The following is a 17,729-nucleotide window of genomic DNA, read 5'->3' as shown; positions in this document are numbered from 1 at the left end:
ACTGCACCATTTGCTAAAAGCTAACCTTTTGCAAAGCCAGAGATTTTCAGAGCCAAATCCTCAATCCTAAGAGATCAAAAGCCTTCAAAGACCACCTCCACTTTGAGGCTATAACACAGAGACCCTAAGTAAAAGACTGAATGGAGCAAGAAAAGACTTGAAACAGGGAGACAAATAAAAGACTAGGAGAAAAAATGACCTGGGACTGAACTCTGCTAGTAGCTGTGAGTTGAGAAAAGAAATTCTATGAAAAAAGGCTGTAGAGATCTATAAACACACACACACACACACACACACACACACACACACACGGATCAATAAAATTTGGCAACTAATCTGGACATGTGGAGTGGGAGAGAAGAAAAAGGAAGGATGGTGGTGCTCATAATAATAATGGGTAAGTTCAAAAGAGTATAAAAGAAACCTTGAAATTCTTTTATCTGATCATAGAAATCTATATTTCAGTTTCTCCTTAATTTATCAATTCCTAATCTTATTGTTCTTCAATCATAACACCTCCAATTAGTAAGTACACTGTCAGTCATTACCTCTGCTTTAATTCCACTGTTTCCAAAAAAGGAAACTATTCTCAAACTCAACCTCACAGCTAAATAATTCAAAGCACACTGTTTTTTCTACTTTCAAATTCCTTATTCCCTTGTACACGGCTTGCTAAACTGCAAAAGCTTGAATTACTTCCACCATTCACATTCTCTGTTCCTATTCACATTTTAAGAGACAAAGTTGGAGAAGTCATAATTTACAGATTATAGTACAAATATGGAAGAAGTCACTCACAGACAACTAGGTCCACTATAAATATATAAATCCTCTAAGTTCAACTGGGAAGATAGACAATTGTGAAGTGCTGGGAAGTATGAGTAAAGATGAGAAATGCTGGACTAGCACCTGTGGGATATAGGACACAAAATTAATTAGGAAAAGAACAAAAATCACAACGCTAAAGAGAGACCTAATTGATATATACAGAATAAACTGAAGTTAATCTCAGAGGGAAGGCACTGAGAAAGACTTTTTTAGCAAAAGATGGAATATGAAAGAAATAAGTGAAGCCAGGGATCGAGAATGAGAAGAGAATTCCAAGCACAAAGAACAGTCCATGAAAATATACAAATGGGAAATAACTATCTTATATAAGTCAGTCAGAGAGGGAAGATGTAAGAAGATTGTAAAAGTAGGGAATGGATCAGTTGTAAAGGATTTAAAAAACCCAGAGGGTTTTACATTTGATCTTGGAGTTAACAGATTATATACCTAGAGGTAATGAATAGGTTTAATTAATCACAGTTCATTAAAGGTGTGACAAGGTCCTTTAGGAAGATAGATAAATGAAAGATGATTTGGAGTACAGAAGGCTTGAGGTAGTAAAACTATTAGATTACTAAAATAAATAGTCCAAATTTGAGGTGAAGAAGACATATAAGTAGGGTGGTAGCAGTGTCAGAAGATGGGAATGTATAGGAAAAATATCCTCCCATTGGAGGATACAGTGAGAAAGAGACTGAGAAGTTGAGAATGATGATGAAAATCCTCAATAATTGTAAGAAAATTAGGAAGAACGGAGGGTTTATGGTAGAAAAGATGAGTTCAATTCTACACAGGTTAAGTTTAGTTGTTTATTGGATGTTGGTATATGGAGCTGTCAGATCAAGAGAGAGTTTAGGACTAGTTAAATAGAAAGTGAAATGACAATTGATTTCACTGGAACTTAAGAGACCACCAAGAAATAATACAAAAAGTAAAGTGAAACTTTACTTTAGGAACTTTAGAAACTTTAGGAACACCTACAGGTATTGGGTATAACCTAGATAAAGATTCATAAAATGAGAATGAGAAGAAACATAATCAAACAGTGTAATGAAAACTTAATATAGAATATCAAAAAAAGTAGATGACTGTCAAATTCTGGAAAGATGTTAATAAGGATTAGAACTGAGAAAGGATTTGACAAAGAGATCACTAGTAACTTTGGAAAAAGTAATTTCATTTGAATAAGAAGTATAGAAAACATACTAAGAAATAAGGCTTTGAGGAAGAGTTTAGCTTTCAAAGAGGAAAGAAATACAAGAAAATAGCAGAGATAGAAGATCAAGCAGGTTTTTTTGAGGATGGGAAGACATAGACTTGGGCAGTAATATAAGTAATATAAGAAGAGACTGAAGATTAGTGAGACAGCTAAGGAAGATACAGTGGAAATGTCCTGCAAAAGATAATAAAGAATGGGAGTATTTGTACAACTGGAGGGGTTTGCTTTAGAAGAAGGACCATCTCTTTATGAAAAATACCAAGTGGGGAGCCCTGGGGCTAGCTGAGTTTGGAGGTATCCTCAGTTCAAATTACAGGAATTTTTTCCTCCTGGACAGCATGGGTAGTCAGGGGTTGGCATCCAAAAAGGCTAAATAAACTTTTTCTGATAAAGACTCTAGGCCTATCTGTGCTGCAGTAACAGTTTTGGGGGAGAGAGAACCAGCACCTGGTGAGACAAATGCAGTGGTGTAGGAAAGCTGCTAGCTTTGGGCACTTTCAGGAAAGTAGAATTTTTTGTTTCAGGTTCCAGGTCAGAGAGAAGAGCTACAGTGAAGCCAGGGACACTATTACCCTCCACCATTCCCCCAGAATTAGAGCTGCTTATACTATTATACTAATAGTTTGAAAAAAAAAAATTAAATAATAGGAAAAGATTTTCAAAGGACAATGAAGCTAATTTTTTTAAAAGCCAAAAAATAATGTTAAGTGGCTATTTGCCCAGAAGATATTTATAGACATAGTCTAAAAAAGATTTTAAAAATTAAATGAGACTGAGGAAAAACTAAAAAAAAAAAAAAAAAAAAAAAAATAGAACCATCCAAGAAAAACAAGATTATGAAAAAAAAGTTAAATAATTAGAAAAGGAGATAACTAGGTCTTAAAGAAGAAAATTCTTCAAATTCAAATTTCTTCAAAAATTAGAATTGGGTAAGGGGAATCCAATAAAACTATGAGACCAAGAAATATCCAAACAAAATATAAAGAATGAAATAATCAAAGAAAAATGTCCTAGAGTGACAAAACACTAGGAGAAGATAAAAATAGAAAAAAATCCACTGATCATTATCTCCAAGAAATTGTACATGGAAAATACATAAAAATATCATTGCTAAATTTCAAAAACCTCAGGTCAAAGAGTTAATTTTACAAGCAATAAACAAACAAAAAAACAGTTCAGACAGGCTGAAGCTATAATTAGAAGTGTAGAAGATTTATCAGAAGCTACAATTAAAAGACCAAAGGCCCCGGAATAATAAAGATCTAGGTTTGTGGCCAAAAACATCATATCCATAATACTAAATGGGGGGGAAGAGGGGAGAAGGCCATTCAATGAACTCAAAGATTTTCAGGACTTCGTCTCAACTCGAAGTGAACTCAATAGAAAATTTAACATATTAACAAAGATTAATTTCAAGAGACTCAACAAGGATAAATTGTTTATGTTTTTAACATGGAAATGTATACCATATGTTTAAGATTGGTATTAGTAATTGGGAAGTTCAAAAGAAAGTTTAGGGCAGAGATGAGTATGATCTGACTCTAAAAAACAAACTGTCTGGTTTCCTAGTAAAATAGGTAAAATGGAAATTATGCTGTTTGAATGAGGTACAAAGGAAGAACTGACACAGAGACATTGGAGGGGGAACAGAATTGGTAATTCTGAGAAACACAAACACAAACACACACACACACACACACACACACACACACACACGAAGAAGATCTATAAAGAAACAAGTGGGAGAAGAAATAGGATAAGGTGACCAACAGCATCACATGCTGCACAGAAATCAAAAAGGATAAAGTTTTTAGGAAAAAGGCCATTAGGTTTTACAATTAAGAGATAAATAATAACTTTGGAGTTTTATTTGAATGATGAGATTTCTTAAGTTTAACTTTAAGATTTTCTTAAGCCACGAAAAGGAAGATGTAAGATGACAATTGGTAGAGATGGTAGGATCAAGTAAGGGTTTATTTTTTTTTAAGGATATGGAACTCATAGGTATATTTTTAGAAACAAACAAAACAAACAAAAATAAACATAGGCAGATAAGGAGAAATAAAGGTAGTAACGACTATCTGCTACGGAAGTCAAGATGGGGTGAGATCAAGGAAACATACAGAGTCTTCTCAAGGGAGATCACTCTAATGATTCAGAAAGGAAAAACTTAGTGATTAAGAAATACTGCACAGATTAATACATGTAGTCCATCTTGGACAGGCACTGAAGATGGACAAATATGAACCAACTGAACTGAGGGACTTGATTACAATTGGGAAACTGCAGTGCTTTTAATCAAGCTATTCACTGGGGAGATAAAAAAAAAAAATACCATCTATGTTAAAAGCATTGTTTTTCTCAAGAATGCTGCAAAAATAAATGCTATCGAAATTACAGATGATTCAAAGAGAGCATAAAGTTGCAAACTTTTCTTCTAAAAACTCTCAAGTACAAAAAGTACTTGAAAGTTTTCAATGAAAAATAATGCCACATTAAGATTTTTCTAGTATAACTGAAGAAGTATGTATTGAACATCTACATAAAAAGTACTGTGCTAGGCAATTTAGGGGATTTAAATGTTAATGTCTTCAAAGAGTTTGGAATCGGCCTGAGAAAATAAGACAGATATATGAATAGGTAATTAACAACATCAAGCCATATAAGCACCAAACATAATACATTCCACAGGAGTTTATAAATACTTTAAAAAAAAAAAAAAAAAAAAAAAAAGGAACACATTTTGAAAAAAACTATTCAAGAAAACTTACTGGTTCATAAATTAGACCATCTGCAGGTGCAACCATTGTTTCTGCTAAATCCAATACATCAGCCCCAACATCTGTATAAAAGGAAGTATTAAGATGTTTGTATTCTGTATTCAATCAAAAACAAAATATATGAAATATCAGAAAGTAAAAAAGAATAAAAGACATGGTTTATAGAATCACCTCCTGTACTTCTATTTCACTCAAAAGCTACAAACTGCAAGATTACAAGACTCAAAAGATATGCAATAATTTTTTCAGCTCTTCTGTGGTATACTAAATGGCAGATCTCCAACATAATGATGTAAAAACTGGAAGTATCTAATACAATTACTGAATTAACTAATTTTTACATGACACCAAATATAAGAAATCACATTAAAAACTAAAACAAGTGTCTTAAATTTTTTAATGATTTTTCAGTCATATCATGATTCCATTTGGAGTTTTCTTGGCAAAGTGATTTGTCATTTTCTTCTCCAGCTTACTTTACAGATGAGGAAATTGAGGCAAACAGTTAAGTGATCTTCCTACAATCATAGAATTATTAAGTGTCCAAAGCCAGATTTGAACTCAGGAAGATGACTCTTGCTGATTCCAGGCAACACATAGCTGCTCCTTTTAAAATTACCTTCAAAATAGCTGAATTTTTAAAAAGAGGGAAATATCCTTTGGTAAGTGGAATGATAACGCCCACCACATAAGACAATATGTGCAACCAAATGAATAAAATATCACCCATTCAGAACCAAGCACTAGTACAAAAATTATCATCTCTTAGTATATAGAGGAATTTATGTACTCAGCTCCCTTCATCAAATATCTGACATAATTTCTTCTCAATCAAAAGATAGGTTGACTGCAAAAAAACAAAAAAACAAAACAAAAAAGAATTGGTATTGAACTTCTCTAAAATGAAATTTTTAAAGAACTTCTCTTGTTCCATAAAGTTCTATGAAACCTTTTTTTTTTAAAATTCCTGCAATAACAGAGTTTTATTATCTAACTTTTTAAAGCAAGATGAAATCAATCATGTTTTCTGTGTAAAGGCTTCCCCAATTTATGAAACAATCTTAACATGAAAAAAATTGCCTACTTTGTAACACATTCCTACAGCTTTATATGTGTCATTAAGAAAATAACTACAGAAAACAGGCTAACAGAATCATTAATTTACCACTTTAAAGGTGAAGAGTACACAGGTACACAGAACTTAAAAATTAAATTGTTAAATTAAAATTGTTAAAAATTAAAATGTTAAGGATTTCAGTCCCAAATCCTTGTTATGAGGTTCCTCATATGCCAATGATAAAAACTATACTGTTAGAAATTAATAAATTTCTTTCTTTAAAGGAGAAAGATTTTAGAATAAAGAGCCAAATTAAAAATATTTTTTATTATAGGAAAAAGCAAATTTGTATAATCAAATTAATCATGGTGAAAATTTAAAAACCTACCAGGAAAAAACAAAACAAAACAAAAAACAGTAAAAAACTTGTAAAAAAAACTAATTTGCAATTATTTGAAATTTTAAAAAGTCTTTGAGTCATTCAACAGAAGACATACTTACAATGACATTTCATAGCCACGGTAATATCTATATTGATTCTTAGTTTGCTAGAAGACAAACAAACAAAAAATCATTTTACTGAGAAAGATCCATTTAGCAATGATAAAAGTACATTAAAATAGCCTTATATAAACTGGAAAGAATACTGATTTCAGAATCATAAGACAAGCCTTCAAACTTTATCTTTATCACTTATTTATTAATCTTTTATTTATCACTTATTTAATCTTTTGATGAGGAAATTCCAACTCATTTAAAATGAGTGGCACTTATTGCTTCTAAATTCTAAAATGAGAGGTACTTGGCTTCTAAAGTTCTTCCCAACACTAAATCAATAATCCATGGTCATAAGTATGGTTTGATTCAGAATTATGTGGAAAACTTTAGATCTCAAAAAGAATCTAATATGGCTAGTTAGTAATATCTCTAGTATTGAGAACAGGACAATTTAAAGTCAGATATATTTTGAAGTCAAATTTTTTTCAGACTGCTGAGAGCACCAGCTATCCTGAGAAAAACTTCATAGGGAACCAGTTTGTAGTACTAGATGGTTCTATTGATCTTTCACCCCTATACCCAGGTCAAATGACCAATTTGCATTCAGGACCACTATGGACCTCCAACAGAGTTTTCTGTGACTTCATCCCGCTCAGGTGAGCATTCTCTCCCTCTTTCACACACACACACACACACACACACACTCTCTCTCTCTCTCTCTCTCTCTCTCTCTCTCTCTCTCTCTCTCTCTCTCTCTCTCTCTCTCTCTCTCTCTCTCTCACACACACACACACACACACACACACACACACACACACACACACACACACACACACACATACACACACATATGCTCTACATCCCAGGTGGAGCAAATGAGACAAGCCAGTGGTGCATCTTCAGTAGGATAAGAAGGACTGAGGCCTTGAGATCCCACCTTGGCTGAAGAATGCTGGCCTTCCCCTTCATTGTACAATAGGTGGCTTTCTTGTTAGACTCGTTGGTCCATGTTGCTTTGTACTAAGAAATGAGGCAGAGAATGACCTCTTTTACCAAATTAAAAAAAAAAAAAATCAATCTGGGAGAAGAGGATTTCTAGCCCAAACAAAAACAAAAGCTATCTACATTCACTCCGCGCAACCAGAATCCTAAGACTAAATGGTACTTGGTCAGTAACCAATCAATTAATTTAAATCAGTGATTTGGGTTTAAGGCATTGTGGTATTTCTCTTCCCCCCCACCCCCAATCAGGCAATCAGAGTTAAGTGACTTGCCCAGGATCACACAGCTAGGAAATGTTAAGTGTCTGAGATCAGATTTGAACTCAGGTCTTCCTGACTTCAGGGCTAGTGCTCTATCCACTGTGCCACCTAGGTGCCTCAAGGCATGGTCTTAAAAAAGAAATCTAAGTAAACCCAAGATAATAATAATGCAAGATTGCATTATTAAAATTTATATTCTTTTTAGAAAGAGCACCCCTAGGAATGGCTATGACACTCTATGTAGACAAAAGAAATGGAAAGAAAAAGGAAAGGACAGGAAAAAGAAAAAAGAAAGGAAAGGTGCCACCCAACTGGCTTCTCACAGGAGTGACTTTGCACAGCTCTCCCTCACTTAAATCTAATTCCCTTGCATGTCACAGTATAGCCACCACTAGCCCCTTCATGTCACAATCCTCTTTGAAAGGACAATCAAAATGGGAAGTATAAGAGTAAAGACGGTAACTATTAAAAAAGCAAACAAATTATGTCTTTAAATTTCTGTAGTGTGTTCTTTTCAGTAATAGTAACCTTCTAAAATAAAGTTCTTTAGAGTTCTATACAAATTTAATTGAAAGAATTTCAATTGATAGTGACTGTAGCTCAATCCCTAGAAAACAAATTATTTTTGCATGGCTTTTAAAATAACAACTTGGGAAAGGATTCTGGGAAGATGGTGAGATAGGCTAAAAAACTCCAAGCTCTCCACATCTTCTCTACAAAGACAAAATAATGTCTCAAGGCAAACATAGAGCAGTAAAAATAAAGAATAGGGGCAGAACAGTGGTCCCTCAAGAGACAACCAGAAAAGATCAGAAGATTCCAAGAAAGAAGTTTTGGCTGAGTAAAGCACAAACACCTCCGGGCTAGTTCCCTAAAAATAGCAAGTGGTGAGCCCTAAAATTAGCAGCCTTAGCCCAAATCACAGGAATTTTCAAGTCCTGGATAATGTGGAACACTGGGCTTCTATGAAGGGAAAATTGAGGGGGAACCTCTGCTGATAAGGGATACCATGTCTAGTTGTGCACAGAGTTGAAACCTTGGGCAAGAAGGTAACAAGTGCAGAAGCAGTGGAGCGGGGACAACACTGTCTGAGGGCATTTACAGGAAAGTGGAATCCTTAGTTTTAGCTTTATAAGCCAGAGAAGAGAACTAAAGGAAGACCTGAAGCTAGAATATCATACTCCACACCTAATAACAAACTGCCATAAATTTTATTTATTTTTTTCTTTTTTCTGAGGCTGGGGTTAAGTGACTTGCCCAGAGTCACACAGCTAGGAAGTGTTAAGTGTCTGAGACCACATTTGAACTCGGGTCCTCCTGAATTCAAGGCTGGTGCTCTATCCACTGTGCCACCTAGCTGCCCCTTTCTATAAATTAAAAAAAAAAAAAAAAAAAAGGAGAACCTCAACAACAGACAGTTACTATGGGAATAGAGAAGACGAGGGTTCATCTTGTCATCTAAATTAATATAGAAACAAGAGAGCAAGGGGAAATGAAGGAGGTAAAGGATAAAGGAGGGATCCTTGAAAAGGGAACGGTTTAAATAACAAGAAGACCAGGTAGTAGAAGTAAAACACAGAGACAGGAAACAAGATATACACAAACACTGCAAAAATGCAGGGCAAAGTTAAAGCCAAAATAGATTTTTATTAAAAGGAAAAAGTACACTCAGCCATATTGATCAATATTCTTTTAGATTATTTAAAATAACTAGACGTTATAATGCTAGAATATTGCAGTAGAGTAGGAAACGATAAGTTAGAGGACTTAGAAAAATATACAAAGATTTGAATTTTAAAAAGATGATGTTATCCACTTTCAGAGAAACCAAGCAAATAAACATAATATGGTTTTATATAGATGCTTATGCACATGTGTGTGTACGTATATGACTATAGATAGCTGTGGATATATGTACATTTGTGTGTGTCAAGTATGTAGAAAGTATACAGTAGAGAACAAAAGAAAACCTACAGAAAAGCAAAAAAAAAAAAAGATGGCTAGATCTGAACAACATACAGTATTTATTATATAGTCTTTCTTGAAATGGAAATGTGTTGCTTTATATTTTAAATCCTCTCATGTGCACATGGCAATCTTTTCTTTTACTCTTTTGTATTTAAGTATAAAATAAGTAAATGGAAAGAAAAAAACAAAAAACTGTTTCAAATGAATTTTGAAGGTACATTGTAAATAATCGAACTAAGGCCTAACACTAAGTCAAAAGCCTCAAAAAAGACCTGTTGGGCGAGAGGATAGCAAATTCGGCCAGAACCAGATTAAAACATAATTAGGAAATATTTGACAAAAGAAATAAAAATACAATAGAACACAGATTACAATAATTTGTGATTCTCTAAATCAATTTGAAGATTCTATTTTAGTTTGTGATACAACTGCCCTACATTACATTGTAATGCCTCAAATTTGATACTTTTTACTTATGTACAGGCTATTGGGTAATGTGGGCATCACCTCCACTTATACAAGTCACAATTACTATAAACCTACTCAATCTATAACCTAACAATGTCTCTCCCATTAATCTCCTTTTGTTATTTGCCTCATAAGATCTAAACAACTTATTGGTTCTTATACATAGATGGGGCCAATTCTTATACATAGATATCTAGGCCAGTTATTATCGGTTTATTATCCATTTATTTCCTTACTCGGCTACTTATGTCCTTTTCTCTTTATTTTTTAAGCTCTTTATTTTCAAAACATTTGCACAGATAATTTAACAACATTGACCTTGCTGATAATTTAACAACATAGCCTTGTGTTTCAAATTTTCTCCTTTTTCCCTCTATCCTCTCCCCTAGATGGAAAGCAATTCAATATATGTTAAACATGTTAAAATATATATTAAATCCAATATGTATAAACATTTATACAATTCCATTACTCCCCAAGAGAAATCAGATCAAAAAAAGGAAGTAAATAAGTAGAAAAACAAAATGCAAGTGACCAACAAAAGGAGTGAGAATGTGATGTTGTGATCCACATACAGTTCCCACAGCCCATGTAGAGGGCTCTCTTCATCACAGGATCATTGGAACTGGCCTGAATTATCTCTTTGGGGAGAAAAGAGCCATGTTCATTAGAGTTGATCGTCATATAATATTGATGTGGTTATATACAATGATCTGGTTCTACTCATTTTACTTAACATCAATTCATGTAAGTATCTCCAGGCCTTTCTAAAATCATCCTGCTGTTCATTTCTTATAGAACAATAATATTCCATAACATTCATATGCCATAATTTGTTCAGTCATTCTCCCAACTTATGGGCATCCACTCAAATTTCCAGTTTCTTACCATTACAAAAAGGGATGTCACAAACAATTTTGTGCATGTGGGTCCCTTTCCTTCAAGTTCTCTTTGGGATATAGGCACAATAAAAACACTGCTAGGTCAAAGGGTTTGCACAGTTTCCGACACTTTTTGAACATAGTTCCAAATTTCTCTCCAGAATGGTCAGATCAGTCCACAACTTCACCAACAATGTATTACTGTCACAGTTTTCCCACATCCCCCTAACATTCGTCCTTGTCTTTTCCTGCCATCTTAGCCAATCTAAGAGGTGTGTAGTGGTATCTCAAGAATTTTTCTGATCAATAGTGATTAAGAGAACCTTCTCATATAAGAAATTGATTTAATTTCTTCATCTGAAAATTGTGTTCATATCCTTTGACCATTTATCAATTGGAAAATGGTTTAAACTATTAAATTTTAGCCAATTCTCTATATTTTAGAAATGAGGCCTTTAATGTGAACCCTTAAATGTGAAAATGATTTCCCAATTTATTGCTTCCCTGCTGATCTTGTCTGCATTACTTTTGTTTATACAAAAACTTTTTAACATAATATAATCAAAATTCTCTATCTGGTGTTCAATTAGGAATTACAGTTCTTTTTTGAACACAAATTCCTTCCTTCTCCACAGATCTAAGAAGTAAACTATCCAATGTCCCTCTAATTTACTTACAATATCACTTTTTATCATGATTTAGACACAATCTTGGTATTTGGTGTTAGGTGTGGGTCGAAGCTAGCTTCTGCCATATTAGTTTCTGATATTCCCCATAGTTTTTGTCAAATAGTGAGTTCTTATTCCAAAAGCTGGGGTCTTTGGAATTGTTAAACACTAGATTGCTATAGTTATTGCCTACCTTGTCCTGTGATCCTAACCTATTCCACTGAATGAATACTCTATTTCTTAGCCAATTTCAAATGGTTTTGATGACTGCTACTTTATTTTAGGTCTGACACAGCTAGGGCACCTTCATTAGCATCTTTTTTTTCATTAATTCCCTTGAAATTCTTGATCAATTGTTCTTCCAGATACACTTTGTTAACATTTTTTCTAGATCGGTAAAATAACCTCTTGGGAGTTTGGTATGGTACTAAATAAGTAGATTAAGGCAGTACTGTCATTTTTATTATATTCACTCGCCTTACGCATGAGCACTTGATATTTTTCCAACTGATTATGTTTGACTTTAGTGTAGAAAATGTTTTGTAGTTGTATTCGTATACTTCCTGACTTTCCCTTGGCAGATAGATTCCCAAATATTTTATATCATTGGCAGTTACTTAAATAGAATTTCTCTTTGTAACTCTGTTGGTTTTTGTTAGTGATATATAAGAATGCTAACGACTTATGTAGGATTATTTTATATCCCACAAATTTGCTAGAAGTGTAGATTATTCTTAATAGCTTTTTAGTAGAATCTCTGGGGTTCTCTAAGTATACCATCATATCATCTGCAAAGAGTGATAATCTGATTTCCTCATTATCTACTCTAATTCCTTTAATCTCTTTTTCTTCTCTTATTGCCAAAGTTAACATTTCTAATACAATATTGAATAATAATGGTGACAGTGGGCAGCCTTGTTTAACTCCTGATCTTATTGGGAATGGTGCTTACTGATGGTTTTAAATAAATGCTACTGATCATTTTAAGGAAAAATCCATTTATTCCTATACACTCTAGCGTTTCTAATAGGAATGAGTGTTGGATTTTATCAAATGCTTTTTCTGCATCTATTGATATATATATATGATTTTTATTAGTTTGGTTATTGATATAGTTGATTATGCTCAATAGTTTTCCTAATATTGAACCAGCCCTGCATTACTGGTATAAATCCTACTTAGTCACAATATATTATCCTGGGGATGATTTTCTATAATTTCTTTGCTAGTATTTTATTTAAGATTTTTGTATCAATATTCATTAGGGAAGATTTGGTTTATAATTTTCTTTCTGTTTTCAACCTAGCTGGTTTAGGTATCAGTAACATGTCTGTGTTATAAAAGGAATTTAGTAGGAGTCCTTCTTTCCCTATTTTTTTAAATAGTTTATATAGTATTGGAATTAATTGTTCTTTGAATGGTAGAATTCACATGTAAATCCATCTGGCCCTGGAGATTTTTTTCTTAGGGAGTTACTAGCTTGTTCTGTTTCTTTTTCTAAAATGGGACTATTTAAATAATTTATTTCCTCTTCTGTTAACCTTGGCAATCTATATTTTTGTAGATATTCTTCCATTTCATTTAGATTATCAAGTTTATTGGCACATAATTAGGCAAAATAACTCTCAATTACTGCTCTAATTTCCTCTTCATTGGTGGAAGTTTTTCCCTTTTCATTTTTGAGACTAATAATTTGATTTTCCTCTTTCCTTTTTCCTAATCAAATTAACTAAAGGTTTATCTATTTTGTTGATTTTTTCATAAAACCAACTCTTAGTTTTCTTTAATTCAATAGTTCTCTTATTTTCAATTTTGTTAATCGCCCCTTTTATTTTCAGAATTTCAAATTTAGCACTTAATTGAATGTTTTGTTTTGTTTTTTTCCTAGTTTTTTACTTGGAAGCCCAATTCACTGATCTTCTCTTTCTCTTTTTTATATAAGTAAACATCTAGACATACAAAATTTCCCCTTATTACTGCTTTGGCTGTATCCCACAGATTTTGGTATGTTGTCTCATTACTCTCATTCTCTTGGATGAAATTATTGTGTCTACGATTTGCTGTTTCACCCATTCTTTAGGATTAGATAATTTAATTTCCAATTACCTTTTCTTCTATTTTCCATTCTGTATTTCCTGCCATCTTATTTACCCAAAATTATGCTTTTCTCTTTCCTTTCACCCTTCCCTCCTCCTCAGTATTTGGCTTCACCTCCTTCAAACAATATTTCCCCTTGAGAGGCCTTCCCCCTTTTTTATACCTTTCTTCTGTTCTTCTGTTTTCTCTTCTGTTAGTCTTTCCTTTTCTTTTCCCCCCTTTCCCTCCTACTTCCCTATAAGGTAAAACAAGTTTCTCTGTGAAACCAAATATGTCTGATATTCTCTCTTAGAACCAAATCTGGTGAGAGTAAGATTCACACAATGCTAATCCCTTCCTTCCTTCTCAATTAAAATAGGTTGTCTCTCTGCGAGATAGGAGTTGCCTTCTTTTACCTCCTTTTTCCTATTTTCCCAGTATGATCCTCCTTTCATCTCTAGTTTCTTTTTCATATTATCATAATAAAATGAAATTATATCCATAACAGAAACAAGTTCTTTTAGGCTTCTCTTGAGTTCCATATTTGGAGATTAAAAGTTTTGTTCCATTCTAGTCTTTTTATTAGAAATAGGTCAAATTAACCTATATCATTGAATGTCCATCTTCTTCCCTGAAAGACAATGCTCATTTTATCTGGGTAGCTTATTCTTGGCTGTAATCCAACTTCCTTTGCCTTTCTGAATATCAGATTCCAGGCTCTTTGTTCCTTTAAGGTGGAAGCTGCTAGGTCCTGAGAAATCCTAATTATGGCTCCTCCATATTTAAATTGTTTCTTTCTGGCTGCTTGCATTATCTTTTCCTTGGTGTAATAGTTTTGAAATTTATTCCTTGGGGAATTAATTTTGGGTCTCTTTTAGATGGTGATTGGTGAATTCTTTCAATGACCATTTTACCTTCTGATTCTAAAGTATCAGGGAAGTGTTCTTTTATGATTTCCTGTAAGATAATATCTACGTTTTTTTTTCATCATGGCTTTCTGGAAGTCCAATAATCCTTAGATTGTCTCTCCGGATTTATTTCCTAGGTCAGTTTTTCTTAGGAGATAGTTCATATTTTCTTCTATTTTTTCATTTTTGTTCTTGTTTGATTCTTAAAATCTCATTGAGTCAGTGACTTCTATTTGTTCAATTCTAATTTTTAGTGTATTATTTTCTTCAGCTCCTTTTGTAACTGGCCAGTTGAAATTTTTTGTTTATTGTATTCTTTTTCCATTTCACAAATTTTGTTTTTCAGTGAATTGGTGGCTGTTTCATATCTCTTTTGTAGGGAATTATATGCTTTTTCCATTCCTTTCTTGCAATGATCTCATTTCATTTCCTCGTTTTTCTTCTAATTCTCTTTTAAGATCCTTTATGCAATCTTGCAAAAAAGCCTTGTGAAATGGGGACTAGCTTATGTCTCCCATTGGGGTTTCATCTGAAATTGTTTTGCCATTAGTAATCTCAGGATTTGAAGTCTGTTCTCTCTCTCGCTACATAAAATTTGTCTATACTAAGAGTTCTTTTTGGTTTTTAACTCATTTTTTAAAGGCTTAAGATCTGCTCAATGCAAAGGAGAGACAGCTGCTTTAATTTGTTCTGGGGCAGTTCTGCTGATTGATTTCCAGTGCTGGGTATTCCCGCATTGGGACTTAGTGGTTTACAATTTGCCTTTTGTAAAAAATCTGCCAAACTACCTGCTTGCAACCAGGACAGAGCAGCCTAAGAGGTTCATAGAAGATTCCCAGGTGCGTGGATGCTGCCACTCCTCACCCCAGCTCTTTACTCCAGTCTCCCTTTCTGCCATCTAGGCTCAGCAGATTGTCTCCCTGCCTGTTTGAAACAGACCTATTCCGAAATTCTTCCAAAGTATCTTTTGGGAATGTGTTGTATTCCAAATATTTATGGTTCTTTGACTCCAAAGCCAGTTTAGAGGCTTAATCTGCTGTTGGTTTGAGAGAAGGTCACAGGAGGTCACAGAAAGTTGGGTCTGCTCTCTGCCATCGTGGCTTCCAACTCCCTCATGTCTTTTTAAAAAAATACTGCTTTTCTCTGTTAATATATCCTATATCCCATCATGTGTCTCCTCATTGGAGTCATTTCCATCTTTATTGTTTTGATGTCATAGTAGTATTCATGGCCATGTTATCACTAAAAGAACACGTATATTAAATATTTTGAAGTGGTAAACATCTCAAGATCACTGAATGTCAAAATCTGGGTAATATGTACTTTTCAACAACTCTATTTTTTCAGTGTAGATGACTAAATTGATACCATGTCAAAATAATTATGTATTTTATTGGAGATGCTTTCTTTCTGGGACTGATAAAATTTGTATGTCTTTTGTGATTAATCTGGAGAACCTCATTATCAATGGCAATTCATTTTTTTCTTTGCACCCACAGCAACTAGATATAATGATCTAGAGACAAGAAGACTAAAGTTCAAATTTATCTTCAAACACTCGTTCACATATAATTTAATCTTGATTTACCCGAGTTTCCTAAATAAGAATTTAGTAATAGCACCCTCCCACCTCCCAAAGTGGATGTGAAGATCAAGAGAGAAAACATTTGCTAAAGAGTTAACAATTATGCTTGAAACACAGTACATACTCATCAAATGCTTGTTCTGTTTTTTCTTTCCTAGACTGGAACAAGCTAACGAAAAACACTTTCAGAGAATGTGCATTCAACTGACTACCTGTATGACACTGATCTAAATCATTTCAACTGAAACTTAAATAAGGGGTTAGAATTAAATGATTACTGATGTCCCTTTCAGTTCTAAATGTATAAAACTTTTGAGAGAACACTTTTAAAGTCTCTGTTTTACAACTCACAAAATAAATTCTTAAGATATGAACAAAGTTATTTCACAAGATCAAAAGTTTTAGAATTGAAAGGGCCCTTAAAAAGGAAACCCTTCAGTTTAAACTTATACTTAATAGCAAGTAGTCATTCAACTATTAAACATCAAATGCAGTATTTGAGCGTAAGGTTCTTCTGGCTCGTGTGTGTGTGTGTGTGTGTGTGTGTGTATGAGACTAAATTACCTGTCAAGCTCTAAGAACTTAAGAAACATTTGTCATAAGATCTTATATTACACAATACTTATTTCTTAAAAAGCCTTCAAAGCCATATTTTATTATGTTTTTCAGCTTTATAATTTTAAGAGGCATTCTGCTATGGATTATCACATTTAAAAGCCTATTTGAGTCCCTTCTCAAATTTTCATCAATATTCACATTCACATCACGATTTTACATCGATACAAAATTAATCATATAGTTCATTTGTTGCTGACATTCTCCTGGTTACTCCTAACTCTACCAAGGGACTATCTTCAATCTTTTCCATTCTTTAGAATATTCCCTTTTTTGAGGAATCTTTAAAACTGATCCTAAAATGACTTCAAATTTATGACACCTCAAAGCATGGATTTCTTCTGTATACATTTGATTAGGATCAGCCATTCTTCCTACTTCATTTTAAGGGCTAATGCCATGCCCCCTCATAGTGAAGTAGTAGATTCAAAAGCTGGAATTGTCATCTCTGACTAATTCAAATTATGTAAATATCAAATGATCTATTTCATTTCATATCTGTTCATTACTCTCCTCTTGGAACCATTTGCTCTTGGAGACATGGCTTATCAAGATTTAAGAACTACTCTCAAGCATAATTAATTCAGCATTTTAAAAAATTAGCTTGGTATTCATTATTTCAGTTCAATTAAATTAAAACATCATTTATTATATACCTAGGTATATATACAAGGACATTTTTTCCAAGCACAAAAATGAAAAAAAAATTTCTATTCTGGTTACAAAACACATACACAGAGATAAAACACGTAAACAAAGCAATTTGAAAAGGGAAAGAGCGATAAAAACTGAAGAAATCAGGAAAGGATTTAAAAAAGAAATTCAAAAGAAGCAGATTTTGGCTTATTAACAGTAGGTATTTAACACTTCATGATCTACTAGTGGTCCTTAAACTTTTTAAATAGGGGGCCAGTTC

At 33.4% G+C, this 17,729-nt stretch overlaps 1 protein-coding gene across 4 annotated transcripts in view; it reads right to left on the bottom strand.

Annotated features, from left to right (window-relative positions):
- ERGIC2 (ERGIC and golgi 2) overlaps positions 1-17,729 on the bottom strand; it is a 52,015-nt gene that overhangs the window by 17,844 nt on the left and 16,442 nt on the right. For all 4 annotated transcript variants that reach the window (XM_074270655.1, XM_074270651.1, XM_074270654.1 and 1 more), the window contains 2 exons: positions 6,386-6,432; positions 4,819-4,889 (listed from right to left, as the gene is read on the bottom strand). In XM_074270655.1, coding sequence (XP_074126756.1) covers positions 4,819-4,889; positions 6,386-6,432 — 118 coding nt within the window. The remainder of the gene's footprint in view (positions 1-4,818; positions 4,890-6,385; positions 6,433-17,729) is intronic.

The sequence above is a fragment of the Sminthopsis crassicaudata genome, chromosome 5, assembly GCF_048593235.1.
Source record: "Sminthopsis crassicaudata isolate SCR6 chromosome 5, ASM4859323v1, whole genome shotgun sequence".
Lineage (NCBI taxonomy): Eukaryota > Metazoa > Chordata > Mammalia > Dasyuromorphia > Dasyuridae > Sminthopsis > Sminthopsis crassicaudata.
The sequence above is the reverse complement of the archived record's forward strand: the minus strand, read 5'-3'. Positions and strand labels throughout refer to the sequence as shown.